This window comes from Haliotis asinina, chromosome 4, assembly GCF_037392515.1.
Source record: "Haliotis asinina isolate JCU_RB_2024 chromosome 4, JCU_Hal_asi_v2, whole genome shotgun sequence".
Taxonomy (NCBI): domain Eukaryota; kingdom Metazoa; phylum Mollusca; class Gastropoda; order Lepetellida; family Haliotidae; genus Haliotis; species Haliotis asinina.
Genome location: NC_090283.1, coordinates 51,858,396 through 51,881,504, shown reverse-complemented (window position 1 = coordinate 51,881,504; position 23,109 = coordinate 51,858,396). Strand labels below are relative to the sequence as shown.

The 23,109-nt window shown below is 39.1% G+C and overlaps 2 protein-coding genes and 1 pseudogene across 2 annotated transcripts; all 3 read left to right on the top strand.

The window, feature by feature from the left end:
* The first annotated feature begins 617 nt into the window (after window positions 1-617).
* On the top strand, window positions 618-4,557 carry LOC137281659 (uncharacterized; annotated as a pseudogene).
* On the top strand, window positions 4,542-6,480 carry LOC137280987 (uncharacterized). Its single transcript, XM_067812157.1, has 4 exons — window positions 4,542-4,561; window positions 4,759-4,879; window positions 5,330-6,113; window positions 6,318-6,480. The coding sequence occupies exons 1-4, from the start codon at window positions 4,547-4,549 to the stop codon at window positions 6,478-6,480; spliced, it is 1,083 nt and encodes a 360-aa protein (XP_067668258.1). The 5' UTR covers window positions 4,542-4,546.
* Window positions 6,481-6,725: 245 nt separating this feature from the next.
* Window positions 6,726-18,572, top strand: LOC137281658 (uncharacterized). Its single transcript, XM_067813041.1, has 19 exons — window positions 6,726-6,758; window positions 7,138-7,180; window positions 7,344-7,438; window positions 7,652-7,721; window positions 7,805-7,908; window positions 8,023-8,086; window positions 8,821-8,867; window positions 9,055-9,097; window positions 9,234-9,283; window positions 9,510-9,576; window positions 9,800-9,849; window positions 10,050-10,092; window positions 10,263-10,348; window positions 10,601-10,744; window positions 11,383-11,428; window positions 11,618-11,718; window positions 12,627-12,690; window positions 13,943-13,999; window positions 17,355-18,572. The coding sequence occupies exons 1-19, from the start codon at window positions 6,741-6,743 to the stop codon at window positions 18,035-18,037; spliced, it is 1,875 nt and encodes a 624-aa protein (XP_067669142.1). The 5' UTR covers window positions 6,726-6,740; the 3' UTR covers window positions 18,038-18,572.
* The last annotated feature ends 4,537 nt before the right edge of the window (window positions 18,573-23,109 follow it).

Here is a 23,109-nt window from a genome sequence, read left to right as displayed (position 1 = left end):
ATTGCTAAAACGCGGCGTAAAACTAAACTCACTCACTCATGCTTCTCAGCGTCAAACTTGCGATTCAGCACAACTTGGTCCTCGTTCGACCAAATAGGTTTTGTATTTTGTTGTCAACAATATGTCATGCTACTGTGTCAGTTACATGCTACAGTTTTGTAAATAAAGTATTTATAGCATCACATTCAACGTTAATATATTTTGGTGATATAAAACATTGACCACTACCTGTGAATTGCATACTAAGTGTCATTTTTCTTTGAACCATAAAGTGAACGAGTGCAAGCTCAATTCACTGATTAGGTCAGGGATTTCTGTTTCAAGTCCCCATGAGGCAACATCTTGAGACGTACAATCTGGCCATATACCAACAGATTTGCGGGTTCTTTTAAGTGCACAGGTTTGTGTACTGCACATTAGGGATTGTGACAACACTGAAAGAGTCTACACACAAAACTGACACCAGTAAAACCGGTGTTTTTACATCCAATCACAAGTCGGGTGGATCCCGGCACCTCCAAGCTCGTTGGATCATTGGCCTTGTGCCTTGGACAGCTCGCCCACTGCACCACTCTGTGCTTCATATGATGTACTGACCTGTTTGCCACGTCACTGCGCATTATGTACGGTGCAGTTTGACAGACATCTTTGTTTCATGCCATGTGTGTTTGTGCCTCTGAAGGGGCTTGTATTAACAGTCAAAACATCTTTGTTCATTTGTAAACTTAAACACCCGGCTTCCAGATGCCATGAAACTATGTGACTATTGTGGAGATGAAATACAGCCAGATTCACCAGGCGTAGACGTGTACAACAAGGATGTAGGCGTGCGTTATGTGACAAAGCAGTATTGTATACCAGTTGATTTTAAATGTGTCAGTGTATGTGCTAAAAGTGACAAAATCATATATCTTAAAGAAGGGAGCTTATTGCCGAAAGGTTTTGAATACGTAACTGTTTCTGTCAGAAATCAACAGATAGTGTATGCCAGGAACCAGACCTTAACACCAGAAGGTTTTGAACAAGTTACCGTGTACACCAGGAATGGGGAAGCGAAATACGCAAAACACGGAGACAATCCTCCAACAGGCTTTGATCGAGTTTCAACCTATGCAAAGAACGAAGAAATAACTTATAGGAAAGAAAGTGATCTTACCTCAGTAGGATTTGAAAAAGTGACTGTTTGTGTGAAAACAGAAGACATACTTTATACTAGGCGAGGAGAGCTAGCACCAGAAGGTTCTGAGCACGTGTCAGTTTATGTGAAAGCTGAGGACATAGCACATGCACAGTGTCGCCATGTGAAAGGAGCATTCCACACAGATTGCCTGAAGTAAGTATTGCATTCTAACCATCAAATATTCACAATTTGTTGGGTTATTTTTGTTGTCTTCAGTTTCTTTCCGTTTAATTCCGAGCATTTATTCTGACACCTCTATGATTTCAGTAACTATGTTCCACGGTGTGAGGAGGCAGCTCGTAGGTTCCTGGAAACAGCTTCTGCAGAAAGTAATATCTTGTCTATCGGGATACTTATTTGGAGAAGAAAACATAAACGCAGAGCAGAGAAGGAGAAAAAGGGAGAAGAGAGATCTTAAAGCTACTGAGTTACTGAGAAAAGTATCTGCTCTGCGGAATTCCAACTCTGGATATGTCCTAGTTCATCTTGTCGGCCTGGCACCGGGAGATTCCTTCACTGGCGCATTTGATGAGTTTGCTGACTCAAAGCTTTACGAGTTGATTCAAGATGGAAAACAGTTTTGTGCTGTTTACAGGAAACAGCCACTGAACAGTCATTGCGCTTGTGCCGGCTTTGGAGACTTTATCGTGCTCTATGTTGGAGCTTCTTCAAATGTAACGACTTCTAAATTCAATACGAAGACAACATTTGATGACTGCATCACTGACATTCGTGCAGAAACCCTCAGATCATTTGTTAGGGAAAGGAAACCCTTTAGCAACACATTCCATGAACTTCCTGGTGTGACCTGGGCACATCATCTTCAGAATGTGCACGAAAACAGATCAATTCAAATGAAAAGTCACTTTTCGCAAAGGAAAGATGGCCGAGCAATAGCAGAGGACATCATCAAGAATCATAAACTTGCAGAATATATAAGCGCCTTTACTAAAACTGAATGTGGTGGTTCATTTCTTTATGGCGTCCATGAGGAAACTATTTCCACGAAGAAATATGGTTACAAGACTAAAGTAAACCGCATACAACCAGTCATCCTGAAGGACAGAATCTATTTCAGTGGAATTTTGGGGGATAGCATTCGGAATAGTGTCTTCGTCTGTGACTATGATGGAAATGAATTATTCCCAGACCCAAATATTTTCCAAATTCATTTTATGCCTTGCACACGACCGGAGGAATGCACACCAGCGGAGAAATTAGTTTATCTGAGAGTCAATAAGGAATCTGTAAATGCTGAACATGGTGATGAAGATGCTGTAGTAGTTCATGTTGCTGTCAGACCAGTCAGTGGGATTGTGTTCTATGACAAACGAGGACCGCTTGCATATAGATATGACAGACAATTCAGACTGATCACTCGGATAGATATCAAGGACTGGGTACGTGCTCTAACAAAAAGGAGAATAACTCAGGAGTAAATTGATCTAACATACGACGGTAAGTTGCTAATGTCGCCTCAATTCATCTCACCTGCTAAACTCTGTTACCTAGATACGTGGAATATTTTTGGTTTAGGTCAAATTCGGGCATTAGATATACCATTTACATCAGGTGGAGAAAGTTAGACAGAACGTAATGAAACCTTTACAAATTGTGATATTTCAATGGCAATTTTGATTTGACTCACATTTCACTTGTGTGTAAAGAGCGTCACAAATTGGTAAATGAACCTCAGACTGTGCCATTTTCATTTTGAAGGTCCTTAGTTTCTGTAGTAATATTACATTGCAGAGTCTGTTTTACAGTGATTTACAGAAAAATACCTTCCGTTTTTACTTAAAACAGGGAACAAAGGAATTCACTGATATGTTGTAAATTACTCCCACTCACATATACTGATGAATGATATTTAAGATATAAATGTCGCGAAGGTTTGGTCACTTGTCTGGGGTGTCACTCATTCGCATAACTGCCTCACCACAGACTGGGAAAATCTTAAATGATATTTAAGATATAAATGTCGCGAAGGTTTGGTCACTTGTCTGGGGTGTCACTCATTCGCATGACTACCTCACTACAGATTGGGAAAATCTTAAATGATATTTAAGATATAAATGTCGCGAAGGTTTGGTCACCTGTCTGGGGTGTCACTCATTCGCATGACTACCTCACTACAGATTGGGAAAATCTTAAATGATAACAAACAATATGTAACTGTGAATAGATTGGATTATATAGTGTATATATTTAAATGATATTTAAGATATAAATGTCGCAAAAGTTTGGTCACCTGTCTGGGGTGTCACTACTTCGCATGACTACCTCACCACAGATTGGGAAAATCTTAAATGATATTTAAGATATGAATGTCGCAAAGGTTTGGTCACCTGTCTGGGGTGTCACTACTTCGCATGACTGCCTTACCACAGACTGGGAAAATCTCCATGTCACACAAATAGCGTCTAAAAGTCTTATTCATGAAACTTATGACGGTCTTTGACAGCTGTTCAAGCTAAGGAATGACATGAATGAAAACGTAAAAATCAAACTTAAATAGTCAGATTTTCATAAAAGTATAGAAAATGTAAACAGAATGTAACATTTAACAGCAAATTTGAGCTATGCATAGTTTTGATAAACGCAAATTTACTATTTTCCGAATGTTCATTTATCGTGGAATAAAAATATATGCTGTTTTCGAAGCACACGAACTCACACCTGTTTGAAATTGCGTTCAAATATATTTACGTTTTTTGAAACGGAATGAAGCCGTCTCGCGTGCGATTGACTGGATAATCGAGATATACCTTACTTTTGACTAGTGCTGCAAGTTTCATGCGGTTCATTTAGTGCTGGAAAAGTACAAACTGTTCATTCACATGTTATAGTTTTGCAAAATAAACATTATGGGGGTACTTTTGTTTTTGTGCAGTTTCGTACTGTTTCAGGTACATGAAGACACAAATATGTGTCATCGCGTTGAAAATAATCTGCTTCCCATCTAGTCCTCGTCATAGACAAACAAACCGTCCTCACAGGCCCGCTACGCGCATGAGAGATGCATGACGCTTTTTGGCATATTCGTAGACATTGTACATTGAACACCTACATACACTGGTAACACATTAATCCTTTCATAAAAGTAAAATGCCAAAACCCTTGCCGTTATCATGACGACATCTTTAACAAAAGCTGTACGAATCTGACTTTATCGTGGGTATGTATGTATTTATGAATCATAATCAGTTACGAGTGTTGCCAGGTGTTTGCGAAATGTATCCAGACTCATTAAATAATCTAATGTTATATTTAGTTGATCTTACAGAGAACGTAGTGTAGTGTTGGTCGATGGAAATGTTTTTTACAATGTTCTTCATGTCTCGATTTTTTATTATTGCAGGCAAGATGTGGAAGTTTCTGGTAAGTGTGTATATATTTGGTACAACGTTTATCTATAAAGCTGCTAAAACCACACCACAACATATCCGTAAATGAAAGACAATCACAAGTCCATTAATATTTGCCTATAGAGATGAAAGCTGTTGAACGTCTCGGCCATCAACAATACTGTTTCCCTCTGTTTCAGTTAACATGTTAACCTTTACTTTATGTTGCAGCAAAATATCGGAACGGAGGATGAGGAGGATCTTTATATTGGGACAAATGACATCTTTCGTCCTGACCTGAAACAGATTGGAAACAGTCTCTTTGAAATCAGAAGCTACTTTATTGGAAAGGGTAAGTAAATCATTTTAAAACTCAGTAGATCGTTGAAGTAGACTATAGGGTTGCCTTCAATAGTAAAAGCAACCCATAAGCATGTCGTAGTCCCTTGCTCATTTGGATTGATATTGAAGCCATTTGGAAATAATTTTACTCAGACATTTTGTTATAGCTAAGACGGATTGTCCCTAAGAGGCTTCCCGGTGCCCTCTGAAACACAGTTACATCAGTTTCCATATATTATTTGCCCATGTGTAGAATTCCTGTCCCATTACGATTCTTTTGTGTTATACTCGTGTCTAACCAGTGCCACAAAATTGGCACTGGGCCATTCTGTGTGTAACGACCATGCTTCAATAATTTGGATGTTGCTTTTTCGGAGTTTTTTTCAATTTGGTACGGGACTATTCTTGTGTAAGGAACATACTTCTATCGGGATATATAGTTTGTTTGGTTTATTTTCAGATGGCCAGAGTATTGTACCAACAAATCTAAGGACCCCTTTAGCACAAGTCAAAGAACGACTCATCGAACACATAGAAAAACAAGCATACGACTTTGTATATGATCCTCTCAAGAACGAAGTAGTAGACTGTCCAAACCCAAAGGCTGGACCATGCTTCATGTTCTTATGTCATTCTTTAGCAGTTGCATTAGATTTCTACACATCACCCCGACCAAGCAACATGGTATGTGATGTATTCCTGGCTCTGCCCACACAGTCTGTGATAGTTCTGTCACTGGTTGATGGTGATGAAGACTGTACTGAAGCAGTGACATACAGTATGTCAGTGGCGAGAGGAGTGAAAGAGACACTTAGCAGGTTCTCTGATGAGAATATCAGCTCAATCCATGGAGTCATTCACATTTCTCTCCTTGAAGACGCTGTGAGATTTAAGAATCGATTGAAGAAGCTGGCAAATGAGTCTTCTCATTTTGTCACAAAGGATTCTTTGCTAATGACTCCAAGTAGGTATGAGAAAGTCCTCACTGCTTTCTGGGCTGGTGTTGCTGAAACGAAGTCAGTGCTAAAAGAAGAAACTGGAGACACTGATGGCAACTATCTGAGATTTCTCACCAAAGAACAATGTATTATTCTGGTGGAGAACATCAACAGTAAGGACGTGGAGGTCAAGTGTATGCCCGGTAGTGGAGCTACGACTCTGATGCTGGAGGTGGCTAGGAGACTGAACAGACTAGGGGACACTCTGCTTGTATGTAGGTCACGACAGGAGAGGGACAGGCTCGGGTTTGTGGATGTATTCAGGGGATAAAGTAAAGTGTTGTTGCTTTGGTCAACATTGGTAGTCGTATCTGGTCACAAATTAACAAATGGTATGACCAAAACATTTCATGAACGAGTCAGCAGGAAGAAGCTTTTACCTCAATATACCTCAATATTTGAACGGCTGCTTAAAACCTATGCTTAAGTTTTGTGCAAACCTGGTTTCAGGTCGGTGTACCCATCAGCTGTAGCAGTAGAGGATCTCAGTATGGTGGACATGTCTTCCTTTGTGAATGTAGTCGATGAAACCAACACAGTCATGACACAAACAAGTGGCCAGAAGTGGCGATTTACAACCTGTGACTATACTTACATATTGGTAGAACTCTGAATACACAGTGTTCACTACTTTGTTATCAAATGCAAGACTCTTTCTTTGTTAAAACACTACCATGTCAGGTGATAGAGGATGTTTTTGATAGATGCAGGAGAGAACGAGAGCACACAACACTGGGTTAAGATATCCACAGTAGTTCCTATGTACTGGCGACGCAAAACAATCATTTTGTATGGAACAAACATTTTAGTTTGTTGAAGATGTGGACTTTCTTCACTTCAGATCGAACTGATATCGAGGAATGGAAGTCCCACATGCATGAGGCAGAAATGGTAATGTACACTTCTGTTAAGCTATTGATGATAGATGCGGGAGAGAACGAGAGAACTGTCAGGGCTCATTTCAACAAAAGATAAAGATGTACTGTATTAATTGAATTGCCAATTCTGGAGTCCATCCAAAGAATCACCTTCACGATCACTAATCTACATATGTTATCATTCCGACCAGACCAATGTTCAGTTGATCAGTTTCAATTTCATTCCAATGAGCTTATCACTATCAGGATATCGAACGTTTTGTCACGTGGCTGTGGGTTTGGATTAAATACAAGGTTAAGAGGGTCCCTCAGTGTGAAGCTTTAGCATAGTATTGGCCCAGATCTCAAGTTGTCTATTATAAACAAAGCTTTGATATATTCTATTTTTGTAGGAAATTGACAGGATGGAGAAACAAATAGATGCATTATCTGATGGTAAGTGTCTTTAATTCGGCTGCCTATGATATGAGTGACAGATCGTGTGCAAATAAGAAACTCAACAAATATACTGTAATGGTAAGACTTTTGTAAAAAATGTACATGCATGAGTAAGTTTATTGTGGTGATTGTTATACTTCTATTTTGAACAATATTTCAGAATCATGGAAGGAACGGATCAGACAAATACTCAGGGAGTTGAGTGTGCTGAAAATATTTACCTTCAAACTGGGATCGATAGTACCTATGTCCTATGTAAGTTACTTTTGGGTATGTTGACATTTGAGGATTTTGAAGTTATATTGCACATGACGTTGTTTTGTTTACTGGTGTAATCTTAAGAAGTACAGGGAACAAAACCCTGTCGATTTACACGATCATACCACTCACATATTAACAAAGGTATTTCCATGTAATAACGCTTACCAATTAGTAACTGTGTATTTATACCACTTTACCATACTGCAGGCCAATGCAGTCCGTCATACTCTGGAATACAAGCCAAGTCCCCTTAAAGCAAGCCAAGGTCATTATGCATGTGAGTAGCTGAGGTCACATATTGAACGACCATTTTCGATGTTTGTGTCATTTTTTTTACTTATTTATTTTAATTCATTCCAGCTTTGGGTGATTTCAAGCAACTGTCAGCTACACAAGCGGCTCAGTTGTCAGACCTACATGACGGACTGAAACAACGGAAAAATCTTGTCCCCCTGCTCAGATCGGTAAGATTAAAAATTGTAGAAAGCTTCTGTATGAATCGCAAACAAAATACTTACTACCAATTAAGGCCTGTTCATGAAAGAGACAGTGTCAGTAATCTATGTATTTCTTTTCAGGCCATAATCCGAGATAAAATCCTTCAGATCTATCAAGGCGTTAAGAATGATCTTTTGAGAGAAGGTTTGTTGTGTTTATAATTATAGGCTTCGGACATATTGTAGCCAAATATATAAGCCAGATTTAATGCTGTCTCTGTATCACCTTACCAACGTACACTGTCTCTTTTTACACATCAGCTCTGTCCAACTTTCATCTCTCCATCCAGTTCTTCATCCCCATTTCATTTTTCTGGAATTTGTAGGGTTTGTCTTCTCTTTGTCTTTTCTCCATCTACCCCTTTCTATGCCTCACAGACTAAGGCTTAGTCTCTGAATATATATACAAACCCATTTTAAATGAACAGGAGCCCCAGGGAGATCTGAGATTCAGAACCTACGGAAATGTATACTTGCTTCATTTAGAGCATCAGCACTGCAGGGAGGGCCAGACTGTAGGGAAAATAATGTGGTTCAGGGACTTTGAGACAGACAGGGAGATCTGAGATTCAGAACCTACGGAAATGTATACTTGCTTCATTTAGAGCATCAGCACTGCAGGGAGGGCCAGACTGTAGGGAAAATAATGTGGTTCAGGGACTTTGAGACAGGTTATTTATCTCAGTGGTATACTACCGGATTCTGCCTCTTTCAACTTCGTGCACCTGCTCTTCATCTTTCCATTACCCCGTATGTATCTAGGTTTCTACTAATCTCCTCATCATACATTGAAGCGATAAAAATGAAATGAGAGTTCAGCTATATTTCAAAGCAGTTGAGTCTTAATTGTAGGTCCTGTTTGTACTTTTGATCTTTCAGTTTTGGGTACAAAGAAACCTGAAGATTCAAAACAAAGCGTGGCTATGGTAAGTGGTGACGCATATTAGTAGAGGCCTCTAGCCTATTCTTGAGATATAATTATCAGATCTCGAGATTGTGCAGGTATCTTAAGATTTGAAAACGTTGCCGTGAACAATAACATGGGAATGTCTGTTGAATATACATGTACAGCGCTTCATGATCAAGAGAGGTAACTTTTCATTTCTTTTTTAGGTTGAACATGTTGAAAATCGTCCAGACATCCAACAACAAATGGGTAAGTTGCACATTGTGTTTTTGTTTCTTAATTTGGAACAGGATTCAAGATGGATCTATCATGTCATTGCGTTGCTCTTAATTCACTTAATACAAAAATGAAGTTTCAGTAACATCTTTGTTTTTGCTTGTTCCAGGGATGATCCACATTGAACCAGAGAATGCAAGAAAGGAATCGGACATCCTGGTACGTCCCTTGTCAGAACCTTATCTTCCTACTGTGGTTGCAGTCTAATAATCTTTATTTTGCATTTAATATTATGTTTTGATTACTATATATTTGGGATAGTTATATGCTGTCTTTAAAGGTACTGGTAGTTTTTTTTTCAAGATCGGAAATATAGAAAGCTGTCATATCAACCAGTGTCATTGTTTGTAGAACGAGTCACAGAGCACATTACTGTATATTTCAGCCTGTACGGAAGGAAGGTGGCCAGATACATGATTTGGAAACTGAGGATGCAGATGGGGATACTTTAGGTACATTTTGTTTGTCCAGAGTATTTAGTTTTAGACAGTGAATAAATAGTACAATGAGTAAACATTATTGTATCTAATGTGCCGCAATCATATTTCACTTTTGTAACTAACTGCTTCCCATTGTTCGTGCCTGCAACTTTCGATGCTGTATATAAATTCTATGACTTATAGAAACGTTGCCTTCAATATGTTAAATATACCAACAGTCTCTTTTTGTCTGCAGACTGGAGCGAGATCGAAAAGCTTAACGAAGATCTGAACAGCCTACTGAAGGTACCTTCTCACATGATATTTATCATAACGTTTATAATAGATTTACAGATATTTATCACTGCTTATTATTTCTGAATATCGAACAAAGGAATGCATAATGCATGCATGAAAACATTCTTAGGCAGTATCTAATTGTAATAGTCCTAACATACTTTAATAATAGACAGACATATTGTGTGTTACTGTCATTTTTGTTTTAGGACAGGGACCATAGAAAAGGACAACTCCACGAATTGTACACGGGTATGGTATCTGGGCCGTTATGCATTTAACTAAATTTTCATGTCCTATACAACATCACTGTTTCTACAACAACTGCATCTACTACTACTACTACTGCTGCTGCTGCTGCTACTACTACTACTACTACGTGATGTATCATACATAATATATAACACAATGTTGTTTTGCAGTGGAATTGCAGGCTGTGGTGGAGAACCTGGCGAGACACACGGCCGTCTTATCCGTGTTAGACAGAGAGATATCAGGGTTTGAAGTCGTGAGTACAGCCCACAGTGGGATGTTTCCATGGTAATGTTTTACAGTGAGTTTTACTGTTCATTCCCAAATGCTGCGGGAAATCGTATTACAATATTGTTATTTTTCTGAAAATATTAAAGCGTGCATATTCAGTCATTTGACGAAAGGACAAGCTCGTGATTTTCATAATCCACCTGACATGGACAGGACACATGGACATTACACCCGGGATAATTTAAAGGCAGGAGCACATAAGTCGTTTTAACAACAGTCTCAGAGTACACCTGACTGGCATGAATCAACCATCACAGACTGTGTCACTGGAGAGCTAGGAGCATCAGCGGTATCTGCAGTAGATCAAGATGACGCTGGGAAACAGACAGAGACTTCAGAAAGGAAAGAGCAAAGACTTAATGTAAGTATTACAACCTTCTCTCTATACATAACTACATAACCTAGTCTCAGAAGATTAATATATTCTCTTGTCATGGGTTAACTGGTTCCAAAGAATATTATTCTCCTGTAGTAATGTATGTTATGATTAGAACATGAAACGAAATACAGCTCCACATATGTCCACCTCCAGCTGGAACACCCTGCAGATGTTACAAGCTCTATCAGGACCCTGTCAATTACTTCAGAATCCAGTTGACTCTTACATCATGCCAGTCGCCTCATTAAGATCATTACCACGTTTCTACTGCATGGACGGGTAGAAATACACTCTAAATGGTAGTGAATAGTGATGGATGTACAATTCCCCGTGATCCTGTGTAATCCTGTCAAAACAGTATTGTTAGATAACCAAAGTATGTAAGTTGGAGACAGTGTCAACTAAACACCTAAACGATCCCTCTGTTGATTCCTGTTTGGAAATGACCCAAGGAGATTGCTCCTTGGAAATGTCCCAAAAGGCTTGCTCTGATCGTTTAAGGCTGTGTTAATGAAAGGTTGCAAATATCGAATAGAGCATTTAGAATATCTGACAACAAATAAGCTGTTGCTTTTAAACATTTGCCTGTCTAAACATTTAAAAAGTGTCTTTTCATACAGATCTCCCGTTCTACGGCATCACAATCTGACAACACAAATGATGGAGGTAAATCATTGGCTTGTCACACTAGTACATTCAGCTACCCAAGCAACAACTCCAGAACGCTATCTAATGTAGTATTTCTATCTAAAGTGTTCGTACTTCAGGAAATATGTAAGGCAATCAGTGTGCTTTGAACAATTCGAGTGTGAACCTATATACATATTTTGCATTGTTTTGTCTTTTGTCAATTAGCAGAACACAGACATTCAAAAGCTCCCGTTCTGATGAACCAGCTCAGACAATACCAGGAAGGTCTTCTGGCAGAGAAACACCTATGTGCCATTACAATGAAGGTAAAAAGCAGGATCAAACATCTATGGAATAATAGATATCCCTTTTCTATTTCTGAGCGTGTGTGTACCGATACGGGCATGAAACATATATATAGTCAGCTTTTGGAACATCCGTCTAAATCTTTAACGGCATTTTCTGGCATTAGGCAAACCAGTAAATTCTGGTATAAACATGTGGCTACTCAATGTAACTCGTTAAACCAAACAGTCACCTGTGTGGCGAGTACATTAAGGCATAAGGTACCCAATAAGGCTGAGTATTTCTACCGTAGTCAAGTTGGGATGTTGTCATTCTGGGACGTAGTCACAATGGGATAGAACCACATGGCCGCTCCTTGAGCGTCTTTGGGGTGTGAGCGTTTGTAATGAAACATATACACCTGAGCTTTTTCCTGTGTGTCTATGTGTGTGTGCGTGTGTGTGTGCGTGTGCGTGTGCGGGCACGCAAAAGTGTGAGTGTATATGTATGTGAGAATGTGCGTGTGAGGATGAAAGGGAGAGAACGTGTTCGTGTGTGTTTGTGTGTGCGCGTGCGTGCGTGCGTGCGTGCGTGCGTGTGTGTGTACGTGTACTTACTGGAGAATAGAAGAAAATGGTGTTCCACTTGTTTCTAAAGGCTGTACACATTGACTCACACACTCATACACACAACCTCTGCCTCTCTCTCTCTCACACACACACACACTCAAACACATACACTCATACACACACCATCTCTCTCACGGACTCACACACTCTCTTTCTCTCTCTCTCACGCTCACACAGATTCTCACTCTCACACACGCTCATACATTCTCTCTCACACACGCGCATATATTCCATAAACGAGACTCACGTACTCACCTTTGCTCCATATATTTCTAAAGTTTACAATGCCTCATGCTATCATGCTCTCCCTTATCTTGTAGATCATCAGAGAAGACGAACGGCAACTCATGGAACTGAATGCAAGCAATGACTGTCTGGAGAAAGGTTTGTGTGCTCTTCAAAATGTGTTGCGAATAATTTTATTGTGTTTGTTCTTTCACCGTTTAATGTATACATTAAGAACTAAAACCGTTAAAGAAGACTCTGATCTTTGATACGACTGTACGAACAGTCTTGGTAGGTGGTGCCCGAAATATACTCATGGAAACAAATTAGGGAACACATGCAAGTACAAGTGTTCCATTATTTATTGCCAGATTTTCACCCACAGTGCAATATATACCTTATACTTCCATGTGTTCCCTTATTTGTTTCCATGAGTATACAATTTTAGTAGTATGAAGCGATAACAGAATGCTTCACTTTTTTGGTACATATATATATATATGCTGAAAAGGGACAGCCATGTCCCAACGTCAAAGAGTGAATGAGTGAGTTCATCGCCGGCTTGGGGAGTATTCCAGTACAGTAACACAGCTGGTATTTCTCTAGAGCATGCAATCGTACAACAGACGGTTAGCTTTCACCCGCGGTTTGTTTTACCACGTGTGTGAGCGTCATACATGACACATGCATGGATACAAAATGATAGGGGTACGTGTAGTGAGATACGTTGTATTGCAGTATTTTTTGTGTTAAACGTCTACATGTTCGTAGAAATTTCGGTCCGTTGCAGATGACGACCAAATTGTCTTACGCATTGTATGTTAACATTTATACCTCAACATCAATGATTTCGTTTGCGTTGAGCTTGAAAGGGCAATTTGTGATGTTAGTTAAGTCATTACGTCATGTTTTAAAAGCTAACGGATAGAATATCCGCACCATTACATATAATCATATCATATAAAATTATAAGGGTACAGATGCAGATGAATTGTTTATGCATTGTATGTTGACATTTGTACTTTACCATCTATGACTGCGTTTGCTTTAAACTTGAAAGGGAAACGTTTGTGATGTTAGTGAAGTCGTTAGGTCATGTAAAAGTGTAACAGATAGAAGGCCGCTACTTTATATGAATGATATAATAAGAATGGTATCAGCGATATAGCTTGCATGGTTGTGGTTAGGTTTCGTTGTATTTGTAGGGAAACAGACAAAATACTTTTGAAACAATACAACGAATGACTGGCTCGAGAATAGTGCCCATGTCATATGCATAATTTATATGAAATATCATTATAATTATCTAGTCCAAAAACAAATTCTATTTACGTCCATTGGTGAAGTATGTAAAGTGTTTCATACCAGACACTACCGAAATATTTTCAGACATTAGACTCTCACCTTTCAGATTATGGAAGCAGGGTACACGTCGTTGGACTGACACGTCGACCTCTTCTGGTTTCATGTACGTATGTGCGGCCCTTAAACCCCGACAGGTCTTAAGTCCCGATTGAACATGAATAATCATTAGTAGGCGGGGCTTATGTGCTACGCCACATATGGTTTCCGTTGAACTAAGGATAGAATACATGTCTCAGTGACAGGCCTCTTTGCGTTCCGCCCACTCATTCATATTTATGATTTATGTGCACTTAAGACCGGTCGGGGTTTAAGGGCTCAACAGACGACTAACTCGCTCGATCAGGCTCGCTGACCTGGTTGAAACATGTTTTCGGTTCCTAATTGCGCATATATTACACGCTCATGATGTTGATCACTGGATTGTCTGGTGCAGACTCGATTATTTACAGACCACCGTCGTATAACTGGAATATCACTCACTCACTCACTTATTCACTCACTCCTTGCTGTCGTACAGGCTAAAATATATATTTCGGATATTCCAGACTAACTAATATTCCAGGGAGTATAGAAGTGCAGTGCATAACTGATTACACAGTACCATTTAGAAAGTGGTCATATGTAACCTATGTTATATTTGGAATTTCTTTCTTAGTAAAGAACAGATTCTAGTACTTTTGTTGGAACGAGTCCCATCCGGGATGTGGAACCAGAGTTTTTACTTCATTGCATAACCACGTTTATAAATGCTTAGGTGTCTGGTTGCAATAAAATTTACATTTACAGTTTATCTAGGGGAATTAGCTAAATATGCAAATAGAACACTTAAAGTTATAATTTGTAAATTCAGAGGAGCGGGTGGTTTGGTTTATAATGTTTTACTTCTTTGCATGAGAATCCCTTTGAGCTTTTTTTTATCATATTGGTCGGCAATTTGGGGCACTAAAGAATTCAGTTGTATCAATGCAGTACAGAATTGATTCTGTAGATTTTACTTAGCAACTGGCATGGAAACCCCAAATTTGGCTGTCCGTGGTGACAGGGGCTAGACCTGCGTAAGAATTTAAATACACCGATTCTGGCTCAGATTACAAACTGCGGGTTATTCAAAAACACTAAGGTGCCTTTGCAGATGATCAGTAAAATGTCGGGGCGGTGGGGTAGCCTAGTGGCTAAAGCGTTCGCTCGTCACGCCGAAGATCCAGGCTCGAGTCTCCTTATAGGTATAATGTGTAATGTGTCATCCGCCGTGATATTGCTGGAACAATGTTAAAAGCGGCGTAAAGCTAAACTCACTCATTCAGTAAAAATTCGTAGATCCTGGCATAATATTGTATTTAACCAATTGCAACATTTCCTGTTACCAATTTATGATTTGAATAATATCTCAACTGAAGAGTTTTTAAAACTTTGCATGCGTATTTGTACATGACGCAATTGACTGACAACTGAACTGACCTCACTGAAACTGACAATAACGGGGTAGCAACTCAAACACATCTCTCCATCCGGATTACATCGGATTACCTGACAGGACAAGTGGGACATCGCAAGTACCGCCAAGGCTGTGCTCATTCAACCGAGAAACGTCGCGGATTTTGCTTTCCCGGCCATGAACCTCCCCGCCATTACCAAACATTAGGAAGAAGTACGTGCCCCTAAAAGACAAGGAAACGTAGTGTAAACCCAGTAGATTGTTATACTAGAGGGTTTTTAAATTTTGCAAGTGTATGCGTATATGTATTGAAGCACGTTCAGTTTTATATGTGATAGACGACTGATATTGCTTATTCTCCCAAAGAACAACTTATCTACAACTTTGGGAGACCGCTAGCATCTTTAATTTCTCGGAATGTTTTGCCAAGACATATAAGTCCTCAGTTCGCAGTTAGTTTGTGCTGATGTCCACCCACTTCAACTTATTTCAGAAATGAGAAATTTAGACAAAAACTTGTTCATTGGAGTGCCATATTTTTAGAAAAATATATTCTTAAAACACGAGGCCATTCCTGCTTGTGGTTTACGTCATGAATGTTTCCACTTTATGTGATTTCCCTGGAGTGAGGGGAACTAATCTTCTGGTACCAGGTACTGTGTCAATTTGAACAAATAAAAGACTTAGTGTCAGTGCTGATAATTCTAAAATCGCACTCTTTTACTTTTCTAAAATAATAATGTTCGGTGAAGCGGTATCATCAGCATTTAGATACATAAACATTAATACTGTTCATTGACAAGTTCTGGTTCAAAAGATAGATTCTGTAGACCGAATACAGGGTGCCCGGGTCGGGGTCGGGCCTTAAAGTCAATGTCAGGTCTGGTGGAAGGAAGGCTTATGACTATAGTGTTCACTCGTCACACTGATAATAATAAATAAACTCACTCGCTTGCAAAGTCGAGTCTGTTTTGTCTATTTGATTTAAACATGCATAAGTGTTGTTAAGAGCTTCTGTTAATGGCATACCATGTATATCACGAGTGATGGTCTGTAAATACCCACGGAAAACCAAACACACGCACACACGCACGCACTGCGCGACCTCACTTCGCCGAACGAGACTGTAGTCTATCAGTGCAAAGTGGACATTGTTGTAATCAGTTCATATAAAACAAATTTCAGGTATACTGGGTTATAAATTAGTTTCACAAAGTCTATTCAAGCTTCCAGCCCTGACAAATGTGAAATCATCAAACAAGAGAATGAAGTAAAAAAATGTTTGCTATTTTCTTCAACCTTATTTTCATTGCTGTAAAACGCGTTAATTGAATCTCCACATTGTTATTGATGTCAGTATAATTATAAAACCATGGAACTGCTTCAATCAACCCTTGAATAACGTAGAAAGTTTACCCACGTTTGGACATCCATCTCTGACCAGCATTTGAAAACTTGTCGCGACACACTGACTGTGACGGTGTAACTGTGAAAGTGACTGAAGCGGACATAGAAGTTATCTGTTTATGGGTGTATGATGAACACATAAATGTCAAAACTACCACAACACACGATACTGTTAAGTTTATTTGTTAATATAATGTGACACAAACACTTTTCTACAAACAAGCACTTTTGTTGAGAAATTCACTCACTGAGATCGCATTTTACACACAAACATCGTCCACGTCTGGCAGATATCATAACAATGGGGATGAATCAGAAGTGTCCTAAAAATTCTTTTATATCACGTTTTCCATTTTTCCACTAACCCATTTGTTTCTTAATGAAATGCATTTTGAATTCTCATAGTAACATTTTTATATAATAATTAGCGCGCTAACATAGCTCAGTCGTGAGAAATATTCTACACTGATGAAAAACACAGAAGGACATTCAGCGCACTGTTTGGAAACAATCCACAATCAGCCGATATTTTAGTAAATATCCTTGTGTGTCTCAGTTTGTGACAGTGAACAGTGAAATAGACTTGCTACACAACAAATACAATGTTTATTTCCAGGTCCTACACTTCACCTGGACGCGGCTCGGGTCAACACAGGCTGGTGTCACGTAACTACAGACGGTCAGCTGGTCAACTCGCCACCCAAAACACGGGATGTGGGGCGGAACAGACTACAGGAGTACTGGGGGACCTGTAGCTCCCCCATCCCCCTTCCTCCGTCCTCCTCCATCCTCACACCGCTACCCACCACCCCCAGATACTGGGAGACAGAAACCAGGGTGAGGGTGGGTGCTAGTGTGATGTTCCTGCCAGCCCTGGAGATGGGACTCACTGAGGCAGGACAGGTGGACAGTGACGTGTATGTTTCTGCACAGTGCCGCTCCTGGTGTGTCGGTGTATGGAGCTGTGGCCTACACCTGGGGAGTCTCTGTACCAAGGTGTGGAGGGATGGGGAGCGGGGCGAGTGTCACCAGAACACCATGTCCAACACTGACGGCACACAGGCCACCCTCCACTATGGTGTTGTACTGGATGTGGGGAGGGGGCGAGCGGCGTTCATTGACTTGGACAGGCAGGTTGTTCTAGTGAAATATGATGAAACGTTCCGTGAGCCACTCGTCCCCATGTTTAGTGCTGGGTCGCCGTATCCTGGCTTCACGACGTCCATGAGTCTGATCAGCGGGGAGGACATCAACATGACTGACACAAAGGAGGCTCTCATCTACCAAGCACTGAAATAGGAAATTAACTGACCATGAAACTGTGAGATTGTTTGAGGTCTGCCACCAGGTTATGTGAAGTTATTTGTGTAACGGAGATAACTGTTTCAAGGAAAGTGAGTGAAGCGGATATAGAAGTGTTGGGTTTGTGTTTTGTCTGTTGTGTACAAAATACAACCAACTTCTTCGGATGTCTGCTTTCACTTCTTTCCTGGGTTCTTCTGAGACTGGAAAACATTTTGAATACCCACATGAATATCAGTATGGTGAAATTATTGCTGTAGACGATGTAATTGTGCGACAGTAAATGATTCTAATGACGTGTGATGTTAGTCAAGGGACACAGAACAAGTGAACACACAAATGTAAAAATTGTTTCAAAACCAGATTTCTTTAGCGTATAGTGATTTATTATACTTCAATAAGGTTTTTGAATCTACACACAATTATTCATATGCTGAAATTATCGAAGTAGTTAGTGACATTATGTCACATTGAAAGCATCCGAGGAAACGTGTTATGAATCTAATGTCTTCGGGTGTTTTGACAAAATGTAAAAAATATTTCAAACATGATTTTACTGAGAAGTGTCGAACATCTAATACAATAAGCAGTACTAACAATTAAAAAGCCGTTCAGTGGAAAGCTTATCGACATGAAGGGAAGTACGTCCTGTCTACCAATCATTTTGTTATTGGATATTTTGCATTATTAATTTCTTTTTTAAAATCTTGTCTACTCGTCTTTGTTTAATAAAGCAATCATGTGGGACTATTCCAAACATTCATGCTGGACGATTCCAAACAGTCATATCGGACTATTCCCAACATTCATACCGGACGATTCCAAACAGCCATATCGGGCTATTCCAGACAGTCAATTCGGGCTATTCCAGACAGTCAATTCGGGCTATTCCAGACAGTCAATTCGGGCTATTAGAAATAATCATGTGGGGCTATTCCAAACAGTCATGTTGGGCTATTCCAAACAGTCATGTCAGACTATTCTAAACACCCTTGTAGGGCTATTTCTAACAGTCATGTCCTGCTATTCTGAACACCCTTATCGGGCTATTCCTTAACAAACGGTGTGCCCTAAAAATGTAAGTATGGCCAAAGTGTCATTACCACAACAGATTGTCAGTTATCGTATGCAGAAGGTGGATAAACTCTTTCTGTATTCGTGACAGTGAAATTTGCATATTATGACTCGCTCAGCAACAGGGACAATCAAAGAGTCTCTGGTTAAATAGTATTTCTACAGAACGAATTGACGTCAAGATACAGAAATTCAAACAAGGATGCAACTAGCACAAAATACGGTCCCACATTCCAAACGAGACAAGGTATGGTGTGTTATTTGTTATCTGCACAGGATAACCCTGATACCCCAGTATTGTTACTGTATAAAAAGCAGCAAACGTGGATTTTATTCCCTACGTATCTTAACAAATATAAAGATACATGTAAATTTGTTTTGATAAAAAGAAAAGTTTTAAGATACGTTTCTCCCATATAAAAAGGATGAGTACATTTTACGATTTACTATTACATCAAGGACGATCATTCGAACGACATCTCGTCATTTGACCGAAGACAAAATTTGCAGCCCTATCAAAGTAAGGGGAGTGTTTATACGATTCGTTTATTTGGGTTTAAACTCTTACTAAATTGCAACACATTTCTACCATCACCTATGTTCTGCACAAATTGTTGATCTGTAGTAATTATTACTTGATCGTTTCCATAACGGACAAGTATGTATTTCTTTTGGGGGCTGAGGAAGTAACTTTTCATGGAATTATTTATTTCAACATGGACAGTAGTGATCATAATGAAACTGTTATAAAGTTTAAAAAATCATATTCATGACGTCTTATTTGGTCTTTAAGACTTTTTAGTACTGGCTGCCATTGACTTACATGACTGGAGTTTGACCAACTAAATCCCATTTTCGTGCCTGATACATGACTTGAAAGGTGCTGCAGAAAGTACTCTCACCAAAGTCATGAGATTACCTGCCTTTGACATCTATCGGAGTCAATGGGAGGTATCCACTTGTAAATACTGTCAACCATCGTTCTTTCAGATTTTTCTTGGGGTGGGTAAATATGCTTCTAACATTGCTTTGAATGGATGGTGGATCCCTCGAGTTGTCAGACAATGGGTGTTTAGTGTTAGACAATACTGTCGTTTTAGTAAAACAATGTCTTTCAGAATAAACAAGCATGTTCTTATCTGGTGTGATGTGCGAGTGGACATGTGAGATATTGAAATGTTCGAGCAGGGAGCTTTGTAAGAGATTAACCCAGGTTCGCGTGAAAGCAAGGTTAAATGAATAGGGTGTGAGTTTGAAAGCTGATGTTAGTATTAAAAGTGTATGTGAGCATGAGTGTGCGAGATATTTGTATGCAGAAGTATGCGAGTGATAAGTGGGAGTTATAACGCAAGCCAAGCGGTAGAGCGGGAGTACGACCGTATTCAGTGTTAAATGCTGTGTATGGCTGAGAAGGTTACATGGACACATGTAAGCCCCCTTCATACAGTTCTGCCGTCTCCAAATTCAGATCAGGTACTGCTCCTCTGCATCTGGAAACCGGCAGATATACACATGTGAATGTGAATGAGGGGGGTATGATTTCTGTGTAGTGACGACCAGCAAGTTGAGATATCCGCTTGTTTGGTAATACCTGACACCCTACAAGATTGCATCTAGTTTGCTCTAATGTGTTGAAATATTTGTGAATATTTCCCCCTCTATTATATCTTTCTTCAACACAACATTTGGTACAATGTGAATGACACGTTTTCCGGCAATATTACACATGATATTTATCGCATAATGTTTCTATGTACAAAAATGATCATACACACACACGCACGCACACACGCACACACACGTACACACGTACCCCTCTTGTAATCATCATCATCAATTAAGCTCGGGCCCCAACTTTCATTTATCAGTCTTTATAATAATCTGATCACTTTCATGTAAAGCTGATGTAAGACTACACACACGTTTACGCTTGTAGCAAGCCATGCGGAGGGAAACGTATCGCTTCCAGTGATTTACTTCCCAATTAAAATGCATGATGACAGATATAAGATGCTGGAAGATTTATTGGTACCTGCACCGAGTGCAACCTGTTACTGAAGGTAACCTGCACCGGTGCAGGTTGTAAATAGCGAAGTCGCACCCAGGTATACCAAGTGCAAGAGATATGTTTCCTCTTTAGGTATTGCCTACACAGTAGATACCAAGGTTTGTTTATTTGTTTGTTTAATGTCGCTTGCTGCAATATTCTTCCTGTATTGAATACCAGTGTTTTGTTTATTTGATGGTTGGTTAACACTGCATACCGCAATATTCCTCAGGTATTAAATGCCTTTTTTTTATTTGATGGTTGGTTAATGCTGCATACTGCAATATTCATCCTTTTTGTGTACCAGTGTTTTGTTTAATTGATGGACGGTTAACACTACACGCCACAATGTTCCTCCGACATTGAATATCAGTGTTTTGTTTACTTGATGATTGGTTAACGCTGCATGCCGCAATATTCATGTGGTTTTGGGTACCAGTGTGTTGTTTGTTTGATGGCTAGTTATCGCTGCATGCCACACTGTTCCCAGGTTTATGTATGAGTGTGTATATATACATATAAGTATGTGTGTGTACGGGTATGATCTGTGTGTGAATGTTATGTGGATGTTACTGCCATGATGAATATAATTATCCATGTTCGATACTTTGTCCACTATTTTCCATCGCGGTAATACACTGATTCTCATATATCAAGTGTATATTAATAGGTCCTACCTCATTAACCTTATCAAATGCTGAATTATTTTTTTTTTGCAAAACATGTTGTTTTCATTTATGGACATATATGAGCTAATAATGAAAATAAATGATTTGAGTTTTGTATTATTATGTCTGTTGTTATGAAATATTTGTAGATGTTTCAAGTGCGACATTCTACAACCAATATTCCGATAACAGAAACTTCATGACCTTGTTGACATGATTAATGCACAATTAAGCAGAGAACTTTAGTTTGATGCTGACGATAATTATAAGTAACTCAGCTTGTCACATGTACCTTCTATGCTCTCCAAAAAGCTTTAAATCATCACTGTGTCCCACGCAAAATGTATTTTCTCACTGTAGCAATGTTGTGTACCAAGATCATTATCACAATATTTCCCCTCAACATTCTATTTAATCCAAATGATGGTGCATGAAAAATCCATAAAAACACTGTATGACATCTTTACCTTCTATTATATTCGAATAGCGATGCTGCACGCGAAAATCCATTAAAACAGATTGAATCACTCACTAACTATTTTTTCCAATTAGCGATGTTGTATGTAAAGATTCACTTAAAAGAAAGCCCGGAATGACACACTTACAATCTGTATATTCCCAATAGCAATGTTGTATGCAAAGATTCACTTAAAAAAAATCGGAATGACACACTAACAATCTATATTCCCAACAACGATGTTGTATGCAAAGATACACTCACAAAAAATCGGAATGACACACTAACAATCTATATTCCCAACAACGATGTTGTATGCAAAGATACACTTAAAAAAAATCGGAATGACACACTAACAATCTATATTCCCAACAACGATGTATGCAAAGATACACTTTAAAAAAATCGGAATGACACACTAACAATCTATATTCCCAACAACGATGTTGTATGCAAAGATACACTCACAAAAAATCGGAACGACACACTAACAATCTATATTCCCAACAACGATGTTGTATGCAAAGATACACTCACAAAAAATCGGAATGACACACTAACAATCTATATTCCCAACAACGATGTTGTATGCAAAGATACACTTTAAAAAATCGGAATGACACACTAACAATCTATATTCCCAACAACGATGTTGTATGCAAAGATACACTTTAAAAAAATCGGAATGACACACTAACAATCTATATTCCCAACAGCGATGTTGTACGCAAAGATACACTCACAAAAAATTGGAATGACACACTAACAATCTATATTCCCAACAGCGATGTTGTATGTAAAGATTCACTTAAAAAAAATCGGA